General features: G+C 35.4%; 1 protein-coding gene across 3 annotated transcripts in view; it reads right to left on the bottom strand.

Moving 5' to 3' along the window:
- RBM25 (RNA binding motif protein 25) overlaps positions 1–22,206 on the bottom strand; it is a 38,641-nt gene extending 16,435 nt beyond the window's left edge. Inside the window, exons 1-11 of one of the 3 annotated variants that reach the window (XM_058161941.1) lie at positions 22,056–22,206; positions 21,002–21,079; positions 15,875–15,992; positions 15,620–15,669; positions 14,275–14,445; positions 13,245–13,302; positions 12,139–12,299; positions 7,373–7,555; positions 5,537–5,590; positions 5,192–5,275; positions 1,159–1,433 (exon numbers count right to left, since the gene is read on the bottom strand). In XM_058161941.1, coding sequence (XP_058017924.1) covers positions 1,159–1,433; positions 5,192–5,275; positions 5,537–5,590; positions 7,373–7,555; positions 12,139–12,299; positions 13,245–13,302; positions 14,275–14,445; positions 15,620–15,669; positions 15,875–15,992; positions 21,002–21,040 — 1,193 coding nt within the window. In that variant the 5' untranslated portion in view covers positions 21,041–21,079; positions 22,056–22,206. The remainder of the gene's footprint in view (positions 1–1,158; positions 1,434–5,191; positions 5,276–5,536; positions 5,591–7,372; positions 7,556–12,138; positions 12,300–13,244; positions 13,303–14,274; positions 14,446–15,619; positions 15,670–15,874; positions 15,993–21,001; positions 21,080–22,055) is intronic. The other 2 variants (XM_058161943.1, XM_058161942.1) reach the window with 2 other exon arrangements.
- Between the last annotated feature and the right edge of the window lie 1,881 nt (positions 22,207–24,087).

Here is a 24,087-nt window from a genome sequence, read left to right as displayed (position 1 = left end):
TTTGAAGGCCTAGTTTAGTTCTTGACCTGGAAAAAGCTGTGCATACAAAATTGATTGAGCTGGGAAGAACATCTAGTCCATATCTGAAACATGGACTAGAGAGCCGCAGTGGCACAGTGGTTAGACTGCAGTACTGTAGGCTACTTCTGCTGATCACAGGCTGCCAGCAGTTTGGCAGATCAAATCTCACCAGGCTCAAGGTTGACTCAGCCTTCCATCCTTCCAAGGTCGGTAAAATGAGGGCTCAGATTGTTGGGGGCAATATGCTGACTCTGTTAAACCGCTTAGAGAGGACTGTAAAGCACTATGAAGTGGTATATAAGTCTAAGTGCTAGTGCTATTGCTATTTGTACATTTCCGGCTATTTTGATTCTGTCTTGCATATCCAGTTCATATTTGATTATATGTTATGGAAAGCTGGAAAACCTTGAAAGGGAGATAGTAGTAGATCCTCCATTTCATTGGAAAGAAAAGTCTAGAAGATGAGAGAGAGATCGCAACTCTATACCTGATATCTTTTTTTAAAGTGAATGTTTTCTATCGCGATGTCACCCCTTTAATTTGCATTCTGTTTGATAGCAAAATATATTTATCTTTCTGAATCTTAAATTCTGCCCCATTCCCATGTCAATACTCAAGATAAAAAGAATGATAAAGAATATTTATTTTAAAAGAAAGAGCAGATTTTTTCCTGTGTCAGGATCAGAGGAGGGTCTTTCCCTACTCAAAGTGGTAGGATTCCCCTCTTTAAAGAAATTAAGGACTGACCAGGATCTTTATTATTTCTTTTACATTTTTCAACAAAAAGTTAGACATTGGGAAAATAATCTTTGAACAATAAAAGTATATAGAAATCTGCTGAAATACCACAGAAAAATCAACAGTTCCGCATTGTATGGCTTTATTGATTACCCTGTGATGGTACCAAAGAGATAAGGCGTCAAAGTGGGACTCAAGTCATTATACTTTATAAATAACCTATTATTTATTAAATTTGTTTTCTGTTTTCACCTTGTCATTTCATCAAAAGGTGACTCTGGGTAGCTTACCGCATTAGAAACAATAAAGCTATGCCATTTACTCTATACATTTAGAATATTTGACTTAAAAAAGAAACATTACCAAATTATTAAGTCATTATTATATTGCAAAATTTACCTAGATCTGCTCCGATCTTTATTCCGGTCTGAGCTTCTTTCACGGTCTCTGTCTCGATCTCTTTCCCTGTCCCGGTCTCTGTCTTTAGTGCGATCCCGATCTCTATCCCGTTCCCGCTCCCGTTCCTTCTCCTTCTCTCGTTCACGCTCCCTCTCCCTCTCTCTTTCACGCTCCCTTCTTTCTCTTTCTCGTTCGCGTTCCCTCTCTCTTTCACGCCGTTCTTTTTCAATTTCTTGTCTTTCTTTCTCTTTTTTGCCTTTTTCCTCCTCCAATTTCTAGAAACCAAAAGGATTTTCCAAGTTAGTTTGTAGCTAGATTCGGAAGCCCCACCCCACAATATCAAAATCTGGTAACAAGAATATCAAGATCACTGATAATTCAAGATTTATATAGTTTGCTTTCAATTCATATGGATGAAAACAAAGTTTTGCATTCATAAGATAGTTTTCGTGCAAGTTATTTACCTAGCAGGCCAGCAATCTCCAACCTTGAATAGAAAAGCAATGCTTGTCTCCTCCGTACTGATTATTACATGAATGCATTGCCTATAATAGTTCAGAGAATGAAAAATACTTTGACCCTAAACAAGATTACATTTTTATGTAGCAAAATTCATCCAATTCACACAGACAATTTAGTGATATTAACAGAAGCTTAATAGCTGATTATATCATATCTAATCAAATTAAGTTTATTCTCTCTAAACTTGGAGAATAAAGCAATTTCTAATTTCATAGTGGAGTATATGACTGTATGGTTCCAAACATCTTTACAATCACAATACTTGTACTGTGTTTAAAAAAAAATCATTGATATGATTCTCATTCAAAGGGTCTGCAGGAAGGAAAAGGTTGGAAATCACAACGAGATTAAAAGATTGTATGTTACTGAATGTCTATAAAAGTACATTTCTTTATTGAAAAAGTCATCACTGCTACTAAAACACCCATGAAGACAACATACAAATTAAATTTCATTAATAGATAAATCCATCCTTGGAAGCAATTGGTGTGGGTTAACTTACAGATGCTGTGCTAGGACATGGACCGCCAACACTGGATTAACCTTGCCTACAAGCTATATTTCTGGGAGGAAGAGCAAGTACATGGTTCACAAGTAAACCAAAAAAAAAAAACATAAGCCAATTATCAGCCTGATGGATGCCAGAACTTTATGGGAATGATTCTTCCTTGTGCAAGTGTTGTGCCTAGAGGGATGCCATAGAGCAGGGATGTCAAACTGGCGGCCCATGGGCTGGATGCTTCACGCACAGACTATGCCCACCCCAGCTCTGTGAATGGGGAAAATGTTGTGAAAAGCCACGTGACAGCAACGTGACACTGCGAGTTTGACACCAGTACCATAGAGCATAACAGTATTCTGTCCCCACTTGTTCTCTCCTTGGTACACACGTTTAACGTACAAGCTATTTTCAGAATGGAAGGCTTGCATATAGCTCTCATATCTCCATCCAGTCTGCCCTCAACACTTAGTAAAGGAAATATTCAATCTGTATTCTCTGAACAACTGAAGAAAATGGATGGGAAGGTAAGAGGAATATATAAATTTCCCATTCTGAGGAATGGCCTGACTCAAGAGTAATTGAACTTTACTATTCCTTCTGGAGAGCCCTCTGTACAGGGACCCAGCACTAGTATAAGGAAGGATCACACCCTATGTGTAACTGATGCATTTTAAATAATGGAAAGAGCAAATTCATTCCTTTTGGCATCAATTTTACCATCAGCAAAATACCATACAAATTAGGACAACAAAATGTGCACATATTTCTCTCTTTCAACAAATAATTTAAGACAATTTGAAAAACAATCTTACCTGTCAGATAGAGTTCTGGGGCACACTCATGGACCAGAGAACCCAAACAAGATCATAGTAATATAACTAAGAAACGAGAGATCAATATATCTAACCATGATGCTAAATAGTATTAAACATAAAATGCTGGCAAAATGGTGTTAGATACATTGAACTCACAAAGGAAAGGATATTTAAGAATGATAGAAAACAGCCATTGTAAGAAGGGAAAGATGAAAGTGCACAACATGTGGGAACATTACAATCTAATTTCTAAATGAAGTGCTCTCATATAATTTCATTAATTAGGGCATATTTATATATGCTGTATCATAGAACTTACCTCCAATTTTGTATACTTTTACAGAAAAGTTAAGGTACTGGAATGGGCAATACTTACTTTATTTTTAGCTGTTCCAATATTTTAGATTATTTTAGTTGTTCCAATAAAATGCTATTGGTTATGCTGCTGGTCGTAATAAAAATCATCATCAAAATTTATCTGAACTTAAGATGCTCTTAAGAAAAAGAGCCACTTTAAATGACGGCCTTTAAGATGCCAGATAGTAAATCAACAGAGTTATTTCATACAAATTTGAATAGGCTGCTTCCATGTAAACAAAAAATAAAAAAATAAAAAAAAATAAGGGGGCAAAAATGAAATGGAGAGAGAATTAAAAATATGCTGAAGTAATGAGCAAAGAGTATAGACAGAACAATAATAAAATCTTACCTTAAGTTCTCTTCAGACTCATCTGTGCTGTAAATGGACGCCCCCTGCAATGCTGACACCCTAACAGTCTGATTATTATTTTGTAAACTCTAACCAAAAAACATGCAAAGGTTCACTGTGCTCGCTAGCCAGCCCCTTTTTAATCATCCCACCCAATATATAAAATGGCCATTTTATATTAGAATTAATTTCATCTATTTCAAAAAGTAAATTAAAAATATTTCCCAATAAGATAGATTATAGGCAATAAATATGCCCAATTGCTTCTGAAACAGGAAGCACATTTTGCTTTTGTTTTTGAACCACATCATTTAACTGCATTTTAGTTACTTGTTGGGGCTTGGAAATAAGACCATATTTTATTATGACCAGTTTCACACATCTTCGGAATACTTATCCTCAGGTTCTCATTCCCAAGTAATACTGGAATATTGTGCGTTGCCAACAACATATAACTATTTTGTACTTAAAAAGTTAGAAATGCAAATAAGCATGACCTGAAACCAGAATGTACATTACCATTTTGTACCTTAATACCACCGTTCAATGTTATTAGCAAACAGAGTTCTCTTGTCAGGAGTGAACCTATTTGCTGGCATGGAGTAATCCAGCCTTTATGCACAGTTATTATTCCATGAAAACTAAACATCAAGATATACACTGCATGCATAGCTTGCACTTTTCCACCCTTGCACGACCCTCCCAACCAGAACACATTAATAAATTCACATTATCAGAAACTTCTCTAGGTGGGAATCCTGAGGTAGAATTTGCTGTGCAAACACATTTCCAAGCCAGTTACCCCTTTGCATATTTTTCTGAGGGGGCATCCATAAATAATAAAAAACAGAAGCTCATACTTACATCCTATTCCATGTTACTTTCCAAGCTGTGTTTTTCATCTTGCATTAGTCACCATATGATCTCTATCATAATGGTGGGGGTCAATGAATAGATTAGCTTTATGGGAATTTACAGTTCTTCCATGCATCTAAATTTTGGTAAAGTCTGATAAATAATACCTAATTTATTTCACCCCCATTCTCAATTCAGCTACTAAATTTAATCTTAAATTTAAACTAAGCAATAGGGCTTAGTAATAACGCGAGTATGAATTATGTTTTACAGTTACCTGACTATTATGGGAATCAAAATGTGTTTCAAAGGGCAGTCCAATTTAGTTATTTGGTCTTATGTGTTATTTTAGCCACTTTGGGTTAATTTTAAAACAAGCAGAGTAGAAGGGTAATTTTTTAAAAACGTATTTGTGTTAAGAGAGAAGATTGCAATGCAATAAGTAATATGAAAAAAACTAACTAAAATATTAGACCACTGCAGTGAGAATGTTTAGATACACATTATTCCTGCTATAAAGATGAATAAATGATATGTAATGTCCTTGCAAATTTTCTAAAGGGTGAAGGAATTGAAACTGGATTTTACAATAACCTAATTTTGCATAAGCTGCAAAAAGAAGTATATTACCTTGTGTGTATCTCTGAATTTACTAATCTCTCGGGATATCAGGTCCCTTTTATCTTCTTCCATTTCTATAGCATTTATGTCCTCCTGTAAAGGAAAAAAGAGGTGGGGGACAGAACAAGAAATAAAATATTAAAATCCATGCACAAAGGAATGGGAGAACCAAAAGAAAAACTGAAGGTTAGATGTTTTGTACCAGTCTTGTAAGAGATAAATAAAGGGCTTCTGCAGTACCAAACCTCACAGTCTGATGTTAAATGAATGAAAAAAAATTAGATGGACACGAGTCACAAATCTGGTAACTAGCAGTAAACATAGTCATTGTCAAAGCCTACAATGTAAACGAACCTTGGTGATGAGTGGATAAGGTATCAGTGGGGCCACTGGAAATCTGCGGAAAATCTGCGGAAAAATCCACGGAGATTTTTTTTTTAAAAAATAGATTGCACACTACTCTGGAAAAAAAACAATGTTCCGTATGTTGGTAGAACAAGCAATATTGTATTGCTGTGAATTTTGGTCTGACTCAGCAAAATTACGAAGAACCTCGCTAATTCTCATTTTACTGATCTACTTTTCAGCAAAGGTTTATTGGGTGCCACCTCACCCAGTACTTCTCCATTTAAAATTGTAGGATACAATTTTAGTATTTTCAAACTAAAGAAATCTTGCAAGCTAAACTATGCTTGTTTACAAGTGGCCAGTGCCTTTTGCAACATTTTAAGCTTGATTTTGCACTTTACTCGCTAATTCGCAAAATTTAATGATCTCAAGGGGGTTCCCAAGTTACTGCAAATTAGCGAGGTTCCCCACAACTGAAATCAAGAGTCAGATTTGATTTGTCATTTGTTTCCCCACACTCACATTATTCTCCCACATTATCCCTCATCTCATCTTTTCAACCACAGAACGGGCAAGGGAACCAAATGTGACAATAAGCATTCAACAAAGGAGACAAAAGTGCCTCTAACCCAACTTTACATGGCACACACCTCAATTTCTTTTCTCCCCCAACATATACAGCTTTAGTTCCACTTGCTAAGGGAGAAGGATGCACTTCCATCTTCTCAACAGGTGAAAAGAACAGAGCACACTTAAAGTTCAACTATGTAAGCAACGTGCAATTTGAAATAATCCTAAACATTAGGAAATTCAATATTCAATTAATGTAAAGTGGGCTAACAAGAAGTGATTTTTATTAACACTTATCTTTTTCAGTACCATTATAAGAGTTGCTGTATATTCAGAAGATAATCCAACATGTGGATGAATCTTAGGGGAATGAGCATCTTTAAGGAACTAAGATAAACAAAAACTTCAGCACAAGGCTTACTCAGATTAATTGGAGGCTAAACATAAAAGGAAAGCAAAAGGAAATGTGTTAACAACTCTGATTGTTTTTTGGTACTGATTTTCAAACCCAACAGTGCTAAAAGAAAATTAAAGTTAGCAGGAGGGCTGCGAACGAAGCCAAATCCCATTGGTTAACTCTAGTGACTCAGTTACAGTCAAGCATGCAAGTATTTGCAAAGTACTTTCTCCCAAAGTGAATTTTATTTTTAGTCCAATTATGACTAGGTTTTTCCACAGAAGGTGGAAAATGGCATTCTGTGCCATATGTTAACACTTTAAAAATCTGGAAGTCAAATGGCTTAATTGCCAAATAATAACAAACCATTTTATAACAGCATAGCTTTCCCCCAAGAATAACAAACAGCTTCTCACTTATGTGCACAAACATAATCAAAACAGGACATCAAAAAAGGTATTTTGTGATTATGACATCAATGTGAACCGCTATGGCCCAGAGCTTTTGGCCTTTTAAAACAACAAATGTTAATAGGCAGGACTTTTACGTTTAAGATGTCAAAACACCTCTCCACCAAAAAGAACAATCATCAATGATTTCAATAAATGAATTTTGAAGGGATGAAAGGCTGAATCAAACCTGCAGCTCCATGTCTGGGCATTCAACCCTTGTGTATACACACCTACATCATCCACAGGGTTTGGCATTTAGAACTGATTTAATTTCAGTATGAAACATGTAAGTGCTGCTAACATCAAGGCTTGTTGATTTGTGGTTTCATCAGATGCTTTGAGCTAATGTGTGGCACAAGGTTTGGCCCTTATTATAAGGAGAGATGAAGTAAATCTGTTTGTGTCCAAAATCAAAACACATACGTCCTCCTTCTTTTCCTTTTTCTTCTTCCTGGGATGAGAATCAGACTCTTGAGAGGGGGCATTGAGCTCGCTGGAATATTCCCGAATTAACACTTCAATTGCCCCTTTAATTAGCTGGTCTCTTCTCTTTGCTTCTTCATCCAGGGCTTCATCATCATCGGCTGCAGATTCTGGCCTGGAGTTCTAAGAAATATAAACAATAATGTCATAATGGAAATGGCAAATAAACAAAACTTTTATATTTTTACCCTTACTTGCCCTAAACAGGTAAGGCAACATAATCATTATCATTACAGGTAGTCCTCAACTCACAATAGTTCATTTAGTGACCATTCAAAGTTACAACAGCAGTAAACAAAAGTGACTTATTACTCTTTTTCACACCTACAACCATTGCAGCATCCCCATGGTCTCATGAGCAAAATACAGATCTTTGGCAACTGGTTTATATTTACCACTGTTGCAGTGTCCTGGGGTCATGTGACCAGCTTTTCTGACCTTTTGACAAAAAGAGTCAATGGGGAATCCAGATTCACTTAACAACCATGTTACTAACTTAACAAATGCAATGATTCACTTAACAACTGTGACAAGTAAAATGGGCAAACTTATTTAACAAACGTTTCACTTAGCAACATAAATTCTGGTTGTAACTCAAGGACTATTTGTATTGCATCAAAATTACCAAGTAATGAACATGAATGAAACAATATCTATAGTACAAGGTTAGAATAGAAAACATTGATATATTATAAACCGGGGGATAATATTTTGCTGGAATTACTAAAAACATAGTTACCATTCCCTTATCTATCAATCTCATGTGCTGGCTTTTCTTTTACGAAAAGTCAGATGTATGGCTCCTTATGGGATGGATGTTGCTATCCCAAGGTTTTCCTGAGGAAAGGTAAATAAGTTATATACCCTTAGATGCCACTGCCAAAAACTGCCTCTGTGGTCTTCGGTCAGTGAGGCAGCAAAAGCCAAAGAAAGAGTTGTTCATAATTGGGGATGAAAACCTAACATCCTTTAGCTGCTTTGCCACACAGCTACAAAACAAGGCACAGATTCCTCACAATATTAAACTGAGAAATTAATGCTGTACAATTACTCAGATGATCGTATTAACTTTGCAGCTTGAGGATTGTGAGACAGATGCTGTTTTTTTATCTTCCTTGCTCACAGAAAACACGCATACTGAAACTTTGCAAAAACTCTTTTAATTAAACTTGTGCCGTATAAACTATACACTCTGTAAACAAGATTAAGTGGTGCCCATTTGCATTTTTCCATGCGGTAAATAATATAATTTTAAGCTTCTCTGTATAGCGATAATCCAAGTTAATATAGGTAGTTCTCGACTTACAATCATTCATTTAGTGACCGTTTGAAGTTATAATGGCACTGAAAAACATGACTTACGAGTGTTTTTCACACTTATGACCCCTGTAGTATCTTCATGGTCACATGATCAAAATTCGGACTCAAGTCGAATAGCTTTCTTGTGACTATTCCCATGAGGATTGATGTCGTTGGGACCACACAACAGTTTTAGAAGAGATTTCTAGATGGTGTGTCTTTGGATTATTGATTTAAGCGGAGAATTCCTTACTTAAGAAGAACTCAGAGGCAAAGAAAGTAAGAAAGAATGGAATAGTGGACTATTCCCACAGAGAAGGAGCTGCTGATTTAGACACACAACATTTGTTTTTAAAGGAACTAATGGCTGCTTTTAGAGTTATGTTAAGAAACTTATTTTAGAAAATGTTAATATCTACATTAAAATATGAGTGACAACTATGATAAAAATAATTGAGGTTTTGGGAAATGGAAGGAAAAATACTAGAATAAATTGGGATAAGAGTAAAATGAGTGTTATTATACGGAGGAAAAGATTCTCTTTTTTTGTTTTTACAAATAAGTAAGGTAATGAAAGGATTTGATAAAACTTCTAAGGAAACAGTTAATATTTTGGGGGAATAACTGGGGGAAATAATCAGTGACTACCCTTGCAAATGTTAAATTTTTTGTTTGATATTAAAATGGATTAGATGGAAAATTTTAAATATATGTTATTGATTGAGAGGCAGAGGAAGATGAAGGGAAGAATGAAATTGTCTATGTGATCTCTGGGCAGTTTTAAGAAAGAGATTTTAGATAGGATGACCTCTGATTAGTAATGTAGATATAAAGCTGAGAGTGGTGAAATTTTAAAATGTAAATAGAATTTATTAATGATGTTGAAGGGAATTAAGCACGGGGACTAGACTTCATTTAAATATTTTCCTGAATGGGTTGAATTTGATTTATTTCTATAATCAAATTATGTGCAAATAAATAATTGAATTTAAAGAAGGAGGAGGAAAATACATTGTATTAGACTATGACTTAGGTGAAACTTGATATGTTTAAAGATGTACCTGACCAATAATTTGTTCACAATGATTCTTTTTTATTATGTTTGTAAAAAAAAAAATTGGCAAAAAAAAAATTCAGACTCTTGGCAACTGGCTCATATTTATGACCGTTTACATGATAAACTCTTAGAGTTTTAATTTTAAATCTATAAAACCTGATTTCCAAATAATGTGTAATCAAAGCACACATTAATAAATTTGATGTTATGTACATGTAATTTAAAAGGGACACGGTGACTCAGGGGCTAGGACGTTGAGCTTGTCGATCGAAAGGTCGGCAGCTCAGTGGTTCGAATCCCTAGTGTTGCCGTGTAATGGGGTGAGCTCCCGTTACTTGTCCCAGCTTCTGCCAACCTAGCAGATTCAAAAGCATGTAAAAAGGCAAGTAGAAAAAATAGGGACCACCTTTGGTGGGAAGGTAACAGCGTTCCGTGCGCCTTTGGCGTTGAGTCATGCCGGCCACATGACCACGGAGATGTCTTCGGACAGCGCTGGCTCTTCGGCTTTGAAACGGAGATGAGCATCGCCCTCTAGAGTTGACAACGACTAGCACATATGTGCGAGGGGAACCTTTACCTTACCTTTACCTGTAATTTATTTGTATTCTGTTGTATATTGTCTCTAAACATCGCTAAAATATAATTTCCAAGAAAGTTATATAACACCTGGAACAAGTCACCTTGTTTTTCTTTCAACTTACATTATTTTAGTTTTAAAACATTTAACACATTCTAACAGTTTAATGAGATTGCTTATAACAATTACAAATATAAAAAATTAAGCAATTTAATTTTTTGAATAATTCCTCATAAACCTCCAGCACATGTTCATATTTCTAAAGATGACAATGCAACCCTGATTGCAATCCTAATAGCAAACAAAACCGGATTATGAAGATAAATGTATTTATTAAATTAATGTATATATTGATTTTAAAGAAATATTGTGCCCCATTCAATATTCTTTAGATGTTATCTCAAATTCTTTACAATAAACGGTAACAAATGATTGGTGACCTTAAAAAATAATTGCTAAAACTTTTCTTTAGAGAGAAAACCAAAGGGACTCTCACCTTAAATTCCAAGACAGTTTATCCAGTCAAATGCCAGGTGAAGAAACAAAGAACAGAAAAAAGAAAATCTCACTAAGCAGCAGTAGCTAAGAAGCAAGGGAAGGAGGAGGGAAGGGATTACAGCTGACAGAGAAGCTGTCGTATTAAGAACAGCTTGAAAAGAGCTAACAGAGGGTATTGAATAGCTGACATTAAAATAATTTTGCAAAGTGAAAAGTGCTATTCAGAACTAATTTGATTAATTCTTCCACAGTTTTCAAAATAACTGTATGCTCTAACTCATAAAAGCAAAAGACTTAAAATTTTCCTGAAATATCAATTATTTTCCTTTTATTCAGGATTACATGAAATGCATGAGTGTTTAAAGATAACAGAAATGAAAATACAGGTTGTCCTCATTTAGCAACTGCAATTGGTTCTGGCAAATGGCTGCTAAGCAAAATGGTTGCTAAGCAAACCATTTGATTGAGAGAGAAAGATGCTGTAAAGATCTTTGGTTGCTGCTACCCTTTTAGAAAAAGTTCTCTCATGGAGCTCTACCAGTATTACTCTCTGGCGTTTGTTCTTATCAGGCACAAACATTTGGCTGTAAGTGCACATATTGGTCCGAAAATGATTTTTAAACTATCATTTATTATATAATTTGTGAATGGTCATTTAGCAAGGCAGTTGCTGAACAAGGACTTGCTCTATGAGCTTTCTTTGTTCTACAACTCACAACTTCCAAACAGAAAATTTCTTAACTTCTCTGTCATAACGGTACAAGCTCAAAATTATGGCTATTATTTAGATTATCATTTTGTGACTGGCTGATTGTGCTGGCCTGATATTTCATATAGATACAGTGCCTGGCAGCGAATGATAAGCCTCCACATATAAAATTAAATTCCTTAAACAAAGAATGTATGTGATCTCTTTTTCCTAAAGAATTATGTCAAAGCACTGCCATTTTTAATTCTATGAACAACAATCATATTCAAAATTGCATAAACATGGGAAGGTATTTGGCCTACAGCTTCCAAATGCAAATCCCTAACATACATTCACATTTGTAAGGTAAAAAATAAAATCTATAACATTTAGCAAATGTTACAGTATTTATTATAACTCTTGATCATGAAAACTGGAAAACAAAGGAGTACTGTGGAGCTTAATCTACAAAGAACCATAAACTCAACACAACTGACTGAACAGAAACAAAGCAACAAGAGAGATATAGGGAAAGTATGTCTGTCAATTATTTTCTATTTTATATATTTCTTAATTTGTATACATACCCCATTGGACGCCCTCTTTTTTGCTTTCCATTCATCCAGCTGAGCCTTTGTTTTGGCATCAACTTTAACAAGTAGCTTCTTTTCTCCAATCTGGAGATCATGTAGCAATCTCAGTGCACGTAGTGTGGATTCGGGTTCTTTATATTCACAAAATCCAAAAGCTAGAAATAATTGAGAATTTAGAATATAAATTTAGAAGTCATACCGGCAAATGTCTGTATCAACAATTACAGAACTGCTTTTCAATGCAAATTATTTTATGTGTTATAAAGACTTCTATAAAGTACATTTTTAAATATTCAGAAAAAATGTCTGGTCAAGGCTATGCATTCAAGTGTTTTAAGTTAGGAGCGTCTATTCTATGTTGCTGTCTCATAAGTAAAAGCCCAAAATAGCTGATCAAATGCAATAATAAATTTCAAAATGACATAGTGATTTATGTTGTTGCAACATAACATAAAGATAGGAACTGGAGTACTGAAATATTGTCACCAATTTGATGGTACTAAGGCAAACCACTGAAGACCACAGCATTGTGCAAATACAGTTCATTAAGCCAACTGCAGTTACCAAATAAGACCTCCTATCATCATTTTTTTCCTCACTTCTAATGACAGTGACGACTGAAAGCCCTCCCCTCTGCCTTTTCATCAATTTTTAACCTTCCCTGCTTCTTTCAAATTTTACATACTATTTTCTATGCTTTTAATATTTTATTGTACATTGCCCAGAGTTCATGTGAGGAAGATGGGCACTTCTTAAATATGACAAATAAATAAAATAAAAGAATATGAGGAATTTAACGAACCTTGTATGTTCATATATATGAATGTCAACCATTCCTCAAGCTCAGCACAGACTGAGGGAAGGATGACAGGCAGGAAAATCCCCCTCCCCATTTTCCTCCCGTTCGCCAAAAAGCCTCCATTCTGAACGCTGAAGATTCGAAATGGAGGCGACGGTGCGTCCACTGCACATCCAGGTCACTGAATCTGGCTTGCTGCACCTCAAAAAAAGTACGACTGCCTCGAAAATAAGGCAAAATGCTTATTTTCAAGTCTAAAAGAAAATAAGACTCGGTCTTATTTTCTGGAAAATGCACATACCTTGGAGTTTTCCAGATGCTCCTTGAACTCTCTTCCAACTCAAAACCAATCCACATTTCTGAAAAACATTGTTTAAAAAGGCATAAATGTTGGTGGATAATGGCTGAATATACATTTTAAGAAGAAAAGAGCCTTCCCCAAGTAGTTTTATTTTTAAGAAATGCCTTCTAGAATAATTCCTGTTAACGATTAATACATTTAATTATTATACAAAGAAGATAGAGGTCCCTGAATTATGGATTTGGACAGTTACTAAGAATACCATTAACTGCAAAAATCAATCACTCCTGGTCCAAATAAAGACTTAATGCTCTTTCAAGACGGTCAGAAAGCAAAAAAAAAATCACATCTTTTGGGAATATAGTGCATAGGCTGATGTAGGAAAAATGACTATAATTGATAAAGTAGAAAGATGACAAAAAGTGGATTGCAAGACTACTCTTGAAATAGCCACATCTGATTGCTAAAATATTTATCCACATGGTCACCAGAAAACAAGTATCTTGACAACGCTTAACAATTATCCACTGTATTAAGTATTTTCTTTGCAAAAATATTGCTACTTGTATCATCCAAATTCTGATTTCATAGACCATGCCTAAGCAATATTTCTAACCTCAACGAAGGATGTTTTATTAGGGCCAGGGCCAGGCATGGTGGCAGCAGTAGTGGAATGGAAATTTATTTGGCTAATGCAGCAAGATAATATTGGGTATTCCATATATAATTACTGTAATTACTACTATCATTTATCAATGGCTGTGCAACAACTAGCATCCAAAAGATTTGAAAGGCCCCCCCACATCTACATGATACTTTGTGAGTATATAGAAAATGAGAGGAACTATTCATTATCATATGAATCTGAGATGAAAAATTCTGCACAGAAATGAAATACCATAAGTAGCAAGTTTAAACCTTGGCCAATGGAGCATTTTAAATCAGTACACAAGTATAACAAAACAGATAATGTCAAAATATTTGAATTACAATCTGCAGGACTAAATTCTAATACTGTTATGTTACTTACAGCAAGAAGCTGTCGTATAAGCATGTCTGATGCCTTTTCAGATATGTTGCCTACAAAGACAGTGGTGGTGGGGCCACTGTTTTCATCATTTTCTTTGTTCTTTAGACCTGGATGTTCCTTTCTAACACCCATGTGCTTGCCAACCATTGACACTGTAGTTGGAACCAATACCTGAAAATAAAGAGATTCCTACTGTTAAATTTCAGATAGGAAAAATCCTTATCTTCATTAGAAGAAAAAGTCCAGAAATAAAGAACCACCACATTATTTAACGTATCAACAAAATGGTCAAATAACTTAAACAATACATTACTGAAAACAAATGCTATATAAATCCTGAGTTACATTTACTTTGAAGTTCAGTATTAATTAATTTTGCCTGAATAGCTTTCTCTACAACAGAGATTTCATGCAATTTTTTTCAGGCGATTCTGCAAAAATCAACCTGCATACAAAAATAATCCAAATGGGAAATTATACAGAAATTCAGAATATTTTTATTTAAATTTATAATTTTTTAACAATCTACATATATTGATTCATATTTAAAATGCCACCTGAGAGGAATAACTTTCCTTAAAATTTGGAAGTTTTAATTAAAATAGAGATGGTCATTTTTTGAATTTGGCAGTGACTTTGTTAAAAGCTATTATTTTGGCTCCCTGGATTGCACCCAGTCATGTAATAGGTTCAGTATTTGCTTTTCCTCTCTATTTTGGGGATTTGAAATGTTTAGAGTAGCAAGTAGTGTATTTTAAAGTTAATGCCTCCATTATGTACTTTTTGATATGAAGTTTTGCCACCAAATTTGGCCACAGGATTGGTTCCAACAGCCATAAAATTGCCCATCCCTGTGAATGATCTTTTAGAAATGGAGATCAGCACAAATAAAATTTTCACTCTTTACAAGTGATTTTTCTTTTATTTTTGGAGCATGCCAATTAAGAAACTCCATTCCTTCCTCTTTATTGTAAAACCTTTCCTTCTTGGCTTCAACCATGATTATTGGGGCAATGGTAATGATCATTCCAATTTAGCAATGATCTCAAGACATTTTGCAAACAATAATCAAAGTTAGATTTAATTAGGTTTACCACAGAGTAATTCTGACAGCCTAAGATTGTTAGTTCATTTTGTTCACACATGCGTGCTATCTACGGTACACTACAATGGGCAATCTAGCTTTGCACCAGCTGGCTAGCAGTATTCAATATTTTTGTAATTGATTACTATTAATTGCTATTATTAGTTAGACACTAATATTTTGAAAGATGACATAAAAGTAATAAAATCTTGCAATTATTTCCATAAAGTTTACGTAAGTTGTATTTTATATTATGCTTACCGTTGGTGCAGGAGCCATAATACCCATTGGCACAGGAATCATTGGTGTCCCTGTAAAGAGAGATTGTGTTAACAGTTTATCAAGAATCAACCACAATTTTAAAACACCTACTAACTAGAAATGCAAGAAAACTATATTTATAAAGATTATTTTACTTACCCAAAGTAGTTATATTTAGTTAATTGTGATTTTAAAGATTTATTAATCAGAGATGGGAAAATGAGACTAATTTGATGAGTTTCTGATGTAACTCACCAGGAGGTACAGGTGGAGGAAAACCTGGGAACTGTGGAGGTGGAATTCCAGGTGGAAGGGTTGGGATTCCCATTGGAGGACGGTTTAAGTGAGGTGGAAAAGACATTTTTAAAAGAACCTAAAAAAAAGCAGAGAGCAATCAGATTCAGAACCATGGATCTTTTGAAATGTCCATTACTGAGTATTTACAGAGACTTTCCTATGAAAGTTATCTCTATATTCCTTTGAGGATAATAATGTGTGAAGAAATATTAATTTAGATAAGATAAACAGAAATAACAGCTCTTCTGGACTATTTACTACAAAATAAATGAGAGTATTCTAAGAAAGTAAATTCAGGGCTTTGCTATTTTACATGAATAATAACATTAATAAAATGTATATATTAAAATAGTAGCTTGGATCAAGATATGTATTGCCTCAAATATTTATACTTTCAAATAATTCATAATATTCCAGCATATAGATGGGACATCTGGAGTACAAATTATACCTCCAGATGCTCTCTATGAGGCCTGCTGAGTCTCCACTTTCTGGAAAGGAGTTTTTCATTCACTGAATCTAGTACTGTAAGGCAGAGATGGAGTCACACCTCACTTGTAGAATACTGAGAGGTCTTTCTTATCATAATTACGTCAAACTGACATCAAGGAAAAACATTTTCACTCTAATGTTCACTTCTGACTTCTATCTAACAAACCATGATGGTAGCAAAGGAATCTTATTTAATCTGAAACTCCACAATAAAGGGAGAGTTTAATGTATTATAGAATAAAATAATGAACAGAACTGTAATGTATCCTTAAAAAGATCTTCCCAATGTGCCAAAGATTAAATATAAAAAGATACCAAATAAAAGTGGGATCACTTGAACAGAACAACAAAGTACTTTGGAAATATAAAACATAAGGAAATTAAAGGAACATATAACTTATTTCATTTAAAATTTACAAAGCTTCAGCCATCTAAAACTTCTTATAATGTTCATCATTGCAATAAAATATCCAGAGTAATTCCAACAATTTAGTGGAAGATACATTTAATAAAAGTTCATAAATGTTATTTTCAGCTCTCTTAGGATCTAATTCAGTGGCTCATTGGACAAAATCAGATACATCTTTATGCAACTGAAAAATAATACCTCTTTAAGCGTTCTTATCAACTAATGTAGTTTTTGACTGTATTAGAAAAATGTGTCTACCGGTTATAAAATCTCCTCAAATTTCTGTAAAAATGATTTATTCTAAATTATTTAGGGCCAGCAACCAATAATCATTTGTTTAATTCTATCAAGCCTAATTTTAGTGGTCTTAAATAAAAAAGAATTTTTTAGAAAAATACCGAAAGAACTCTTGTTACAGTTTAAAATATTATCATTAGTTAACAAAATACACTAGCCTAAAGATACAGGAGACAATCTTCTGTAATACAGGTAGTCTTCGACTTACGACCCCAAATGAGATCATTTCTGTTAAGTGAGACATTGAGTTTTGCCTCATTTTACAACCTTTCTTGCCATAATTGTTAAGTGAATCACTGCAGTTGTTAACATGGTTGTGAATCTGGCTTTCCCATTTCTTATCAGAAGGTACAAAACAGGGTCACATGACCCTGGGACACTGCAACTGTCATAAATATAAAGCAATTGCCAAGCATCTGAATTTTGATCTTGTGATCATGTAGATGCTGCAATGGTCATGTGAAAAATGGCCGTAAGTCACTTTTATCAGTGCCATTGTAATTTCAAATGGTCACTAAATGAACTGTTATACATCGACGACTATCTGTATGCTGCAATCTTCTTCCAACTAGAATTTGAACATGATTGGTCAATAGGTCTTTTCTGTAGCAGCACTCCATTTGTGAAACAGGCTCAATGGGTTCAAATCCCTGGTATCCATTCCCATATGACTTTCTGAAGCTAATAATATGTGTTCTATTTATTTATTTATATTTATTTATTAAATTTGTTTGTTGTCCATCTTGCTGTGAGGTAATTCAGGGTAACTGCCAACATTTTTTCAAAAATGTCTATCGTGAGATGATATTTTCTTTTTGCTGCTTTACAGAGCTGGAGTTTTTATTTATGCTATTTTCTGGATTATTGATTATTTTTTGCAATCTTATATTTAAGCACTCTTCTTGTAACCATGCTGCATGTACAACTACAAGGAGTTCGTATAGGTCAGGAACAACGGAATGAACTATGGTCACACCACTTCTATTTAGCTTTTTATATACTATGTCAGAAGTGCCCTTCTACCTACCCATAGTGTACAGTGTACACTGTACATAGTACAGTGAAATGGTGGAGGAAGAATGGAAATCATTCTCTCCTTCCTCCAGCATTTCCAATTGATTCCTGAACTGACTGCACATAGTCTTTTGCATATTTAACATGGAAACATGGATTAGACAAAACAAACTGATATCCACCGTTCTAGTTGACAACAAAGTCATATAGCATCCACCCTTAGATGCTAGTCTACTATAATTCTATATAGATTGGACACACTGGAAATGAAAAGTTTTCTCATATAATCAGCACAAAAAGTGAGCTGTCAGAAGTGGAAAGTAATCTGTTGTTGGTCTGCTGTGCATCTGTGCTAAAGATTCTTCTATATGGATTAGTGAAACAAAAAGTTTTGTAGATGAGATATTGCACTCTATAAATTTGCTGAATTTTTGACATGCTTTTACTTCTAATAGGGGCTGATAAAGAAAAGATCAATACTCTTTTATTAGGGTGTTAAAAAAAGCAGGCTAATAAAACCTTATACATGATGCTCAGATTTAAGTTTGATATAATCTGTTTTAAATGATTTTGTAGAATTGCAAAATAAATTAAACAAAATAAATATTCAATCAAAAAGTGCTTCGTCTCTTCATTCTTATAATCAAAAGCAGATTAGATGAGGCTATAATTCTATATTTATTTGACAGCATCTTTCACTTAATTTATTTTCACATAAAAAGTCATCTGAAGGCAGATTATTAAAATTCCAAAGTTTAAGAATAGAAAAATGAAAGCATACTAATTACTTTATGTGATTATAAATGTCAGTTGTGGAACGTGCTTTACACAGTTCTATTCTAGTTTTCCCAATTATGGTATTTCCAAAGCAAAGTTTCAAAAAGCAAATTTAAGTGGTTTAATGTTCAGAAATTAAAAATAATTTAAACAATCAAAATATGACTGATAAAATGAAGATTAACCAATAACAAAGAGATACAGAACAATTTCTGATCCATGAAAGATTTCTGAGGGAATCAGATTAATTCAGAAACAGAAGGGGTCACAAGTAAAGAAGAAAAGGCTGACTAAATAATATTTTAAAAATTTAAAATTACGAAATAAACAAAAGTTCTGCAAATGAAAATATGCAAAATGAAGAATATGCAGCAAACAGAAAAACAGCAGAAAACAAAAGGGAAATGTTACTCTTCCAACTGAGTAAAAAAAAAAAAAAATCCAAACAACTGGATGAAACCAGACACTGACCAACGACATACTTATCAAAAAATTGTATTACACAATATAGAACATTATTTAATGTAGCATTATGGTCTTACAAATGAGCAAAATACTTCTGAATAATTCAAATGATTCAGCTATATTCATCAGTTGTTTCTCTCAGAATCTAACTGTTCCCAAGTAATTATTGTAACTATATGAGGAAATAACAGAAGTTAGTATCAAGTGGCATTTTCAAGAACCGGTAATACTTTATTAATAATCAATTGTTCTGGTTTGGTTACTTTGGTATAAGGATAAAATCTATGAATATTTCTGCAAATTCTAAAATAAACACAGCACACATTTTCTTCCTTGAAACTATAAAACAGAATAGAGAAAAAGATAAAAGATATATCAGGAATCACATCACTAGACATTATAGGTACTTTTGTTTCCACGTGGAGACCGCTTCTGAACTTCGTGCTTGATATGGCAAAGAATGAAACTCTGACTTTGGGTTTTACTGATTAGACTGATCACTATAGAAATTATTATGAAAAAGCAAAACGTTGTGATTTGATGTTAATGCCTTATTTTACTGTAACAGAGTTGGAAGTCAATGCTTCTTTTTATTTTTTTTCTTACCTTTCCTCACGCCTCCTTCCTCTTTTCCTCCCCACTGCTTTCCTATTTACTTTGTATTTTACATTACTTTATAACTCAATCAAAATGTTAATGCAGAAAGAACATTATAAAAAAATGTTATGACTTAAACAAAAATCAAGCGCACATAGAGAAGTTGCCAAAGAAAAGTCCCTGAATTTCTAATAACTATTAAAAATATAGACAGTTTACCAATATGGTGTTGTGCAACAATAAATTAAAATAGATACATAAGTCATTCTTAAAATTTAAAATAAACATTATTAAAAATGAAAAACTGTATGGCAAAGTAATTATCAGCTGCAACCATTATAACACATTATAAGGTTTCACTGATCCCCTGGGAGAAAGCCTGGTAACAAAACCAGGTCTTGAGGACCTCCTGAACATCAACAGGGATGGAGCCTCACTGTTGGGACTGGGAGAATGATACCCATCAAGTGGATACCTGGTACCCATCAAGTGTAAATCCCTAGCAGACAGAACCCATAGCCTGCATTCTCTAACAGGGGCAGGCAGATGTAATAGGGGGGAGGCAGTCTCTCAGATAACCTGGTCACACACCAGGAAGGGCTTTAAAGAATAATACCAGGACCTTGAATTGGACCCAGAGTAAAGTGGCAACATATACAGCTTGTGGAACAGAGATACAATATGTGATGTTCTTGAAACACATATTCTGCACCTGAAGTTTCCAGATACTCTTGCAGGGTAGGCCCATGTAGTGTGTGTTACTCTACAGTAGCCCAATGGGTAGGCATGAGTGACTGTGGACAGAGCCTCCTGATCTAGGAACTGGAGCACAAGACTGTGCAAAGGCCCTCCTAGCCACAGCTGCCACCTTTTCTTCTTTAATTGCTGGCACCTTGACTGAAGCAAGGAGAGAAAAGCAAGAAAAAGAAACTACACCAAGCACCTAAAACTTGAAATACAATAAAGCAGCTAACAGGCTATGGATAACTACATTTCAAAGCTAAACACAAAAGATGCACTTAAAGTCAACTTACCACCTGTCTTTCTGAGATTATCTCCTCATATCTTCTCATTACCTTACCATCTGTTTTTCTGAGATTACCTTCTCTTTTCTGGATTACAAATTTAATTCGTTTAGATTTCATTTCAGGTAAATATTTTGGGGCTTAGAGCACATTGTTAATACCAATTTACAGGGCAATCCCCCTTAAAAAAGTCAGTTTGGCTTTAATTTCAAATAAGCAAATATAAGATTACAAATGTATTTTAAAAACGGCACAGCCCTGTGGTGCTTTTCAGGGATAATTAATCACTACTTAGGGTAGCGGTTGTGATTTGATCCTACACCATGAGACTCGCACGGTTCTACAAAACCTTCCATTTCAAGAAACGATGAAGGTGATAACGAGCCCTTTTAATACCGTTTTCTAAACGAGCTGCTTTCTGAAAAAACGATTGCCGGGCCGCAAAAGCTCCTCTTACGGATCTTTGTGGAGTCTCTGAGATTATTAGTTTTTTTTTTTAAAAAAAAACACCCTCGTAATTCGTTTATTAGTTTTCCAAAAATAAACAAAAACCACCACCCTCGTGTTTTAAACGATCTTTTTGCCTGCCGGCGGAGGGTTGCTTCGCAATGATTCCCTCACACACGCCAATTCACCTCTCGATGCTGCGCTGGTCAAGCGCCGAGGTTACTGCATGCAAGGCAACACGGATGGATGGGCTCGTGGGGGGGGGTGGGGGGGATATCTATTTCAAACGGGCCGGCTTTCAGGCCTCGTCAGAGTGGCCTTCGGTATCGCCCCTATCGCTTTCGTCGCCCTCTACACCCCCTTTTCCCCCCACCATGGAGCACGATGCTTTAAAAGAAAAAGGGAAGCATCCAAACCTTCTCTCTCCCCCCTTCCCTCCCCCCAAAACGCGTCACAACCTTCCCTGAAAAGCTCCAAAAGGGCCACCTTCAGCCCACCCCCATTCCTGGAGGGCCCCCGACCACGGGTGCCCCAAGTCGCCAAAACCCCATCCCTCCTCGGTCCCGCCTCTTTATCCATAACAATAAGCTGCACGGGCATTGCCCCGCTCTCTCACCGAAAGCAGCGGCCGAAGAGAACAGGCCCGACAGCCACCACTCTTCTCGACCCGGCAAAGGAAACTAGGCCGCAAACGCGCCACTCAGAGCCACAGGCGCCGTCGCGTTACGCGAGATGGTCACGTGAACAACCTACCACCCCCCCCCTCAACCTCGGCTTTCTGCCAAAGACCGCCCAGCACCGCGTTCGTTTTGATCATGGAGAGGTCGATGAGTAGTCCTAGAGGTATCTCGAGGAACGGGCACCTCTAGCAATTGCTTTGTGTCTGTGCATGTCTTACGGTTCGCCTACTTCCGTCTTCTCTCCCTGTGCTGCGGTTGTTCCATTGGAAAAAGCGGGCTTGGGGAAACGCTGTTGTTTCTTTTTGACTTCGAACGTTTCTCTTGCGTTCAGCTTTAAAAGTATCTGTAAATGTTAACACATCTGAATTGGAAAAATCCGGACCAGCAATAAATACTGGCAAAGAGATACAGAAAATTCTTAACACGATCTGGTGTTGGTGGTTTTTCAAGACTAGATCTTACACTTATTTATTTATTTTGTCGATTACATATTAGATAATATATATATATAAGTATAAGCATGGATTGAATACATAAAGTGAATACAATTAAAGGGAACATTAGGACAGGGACGGTAGGAACGCTGGTGCTCTAACTTTATTCCTAATTTTTAGAAGCATTAAATGCCGAGAGGGAAAGAGTTGTCATTTTCACTGTCTCGCAGTTGTTATTTTTCCTCCCTCTATGTTCTACTCTTGAATCGGATTTTTGCCTTAAACAATTAGGACAAATGGTGGCGAAAGATTGAAGAACAGTAAAATGATAACTGTGTTCCTGTGTACTACCTATTGTACAGGTAGTCCTCAACAGTTGATTTAGTGACCAAAGTTACAACGGCAATGAAAAAAGTGACTTCTGACCGTTTTTCACAGTTTACACCCTTTCCAGCATTCCTATGATCATTTGATCAAAATTCAGATGCTTAGCAACTGGCTCACATTTATGATGGTTTGCGGGTCATGCGCTTTTTTGCGACCTTCTGACAAGAAAAATCAATGGAGAAGCCAGATTCACGTAACAACTGTGTTACTAACTTAACAACTGCAGTGATTCACTTAATAACTGTGGCAAGAAAGGTCATAAAATGGGGCAAAATTCATTTAACAAATGTCTCAGTAACAGAAATTTTGGGCTCAATTGTTGTAAATCAAGGATTACCTGTACTATATAAAGTTTGGAGAGGGCAAAAGAATGGTGCAAGGATTTTGTCTCCTGTATTTGTTGTGGGGCATCAATATTCCTTAAGAGTAATTAGTGTGGAGTCCTATCTTGAGCTCTGCTTAACTGCTACCATAGCAAGTGTATATGGTAGCTATGCTACCATAGCTGCTGTATATTTCATGACTGCTGGCTCCTTTATTGTTGATAGTCAATTCTGAAAGGTAGAAGCTAATTACCATTTTAATATCTACATTGTTGATTCCGGTAGCTATCTCTCTTATGATCAATTAATATTGATATAATATAAATTCTTGATATTTAATTGCAATCCCATTTTTCCCTGTAGTCTTTGACATTCATTTCTAAATATTGAGATTATTAGCATTTTCAACTAGTGGAGGAGTGTCATCTGCAGGGTGTTGATATTTTTTTCTGCAATTTTAAAACCACGCTTATCTTCCAGTCCAGCCTCCCTCAGTATATATTCAGTATGTAGGTTAAACAAATAAGCCTTGTCGCATTCCTTCATCGTCCTGAACCTAATTTGTGTTACAGTGTTCTGTCCAGACTTCATGTGATTGGATTTCACATTAGGAAAATTAGATATTCCCTATTTAGATTAGATTAGAATAGATTCCCTATTTCCTAAGGAGATTGCATTTTTTGACATGGCTGACTTAGTGTAATATGGTGCCTTTCTATAGTCAATGAAGCACAAATTGACTTTTGGGAGGTATTCGTTGGCTTTCTCAATTATGCCATTGGGTATTAGCTATAATGTCTTACGCTTCAGCATTTTCTGAAAAC

This window comes from Ahaetulla prasina, chromosome 1, assembly GCF_028640845.1.
Source record: "Ahaetulla prasina isolate Xishuangbanna chromosome 1, ASM2864084v1, whole genome shotgun sequence".
In the NCBI taxonomy this organism is placed as follows: Eukaryota; Metazoa; Chordata; class Lepidosauria; order Squamata; family Colubridae; genus Ahaetulla; species Ahaetulla prasina.
This window is presented reverse-complemented; position numbering and strand designations above follow the sequence as displayed.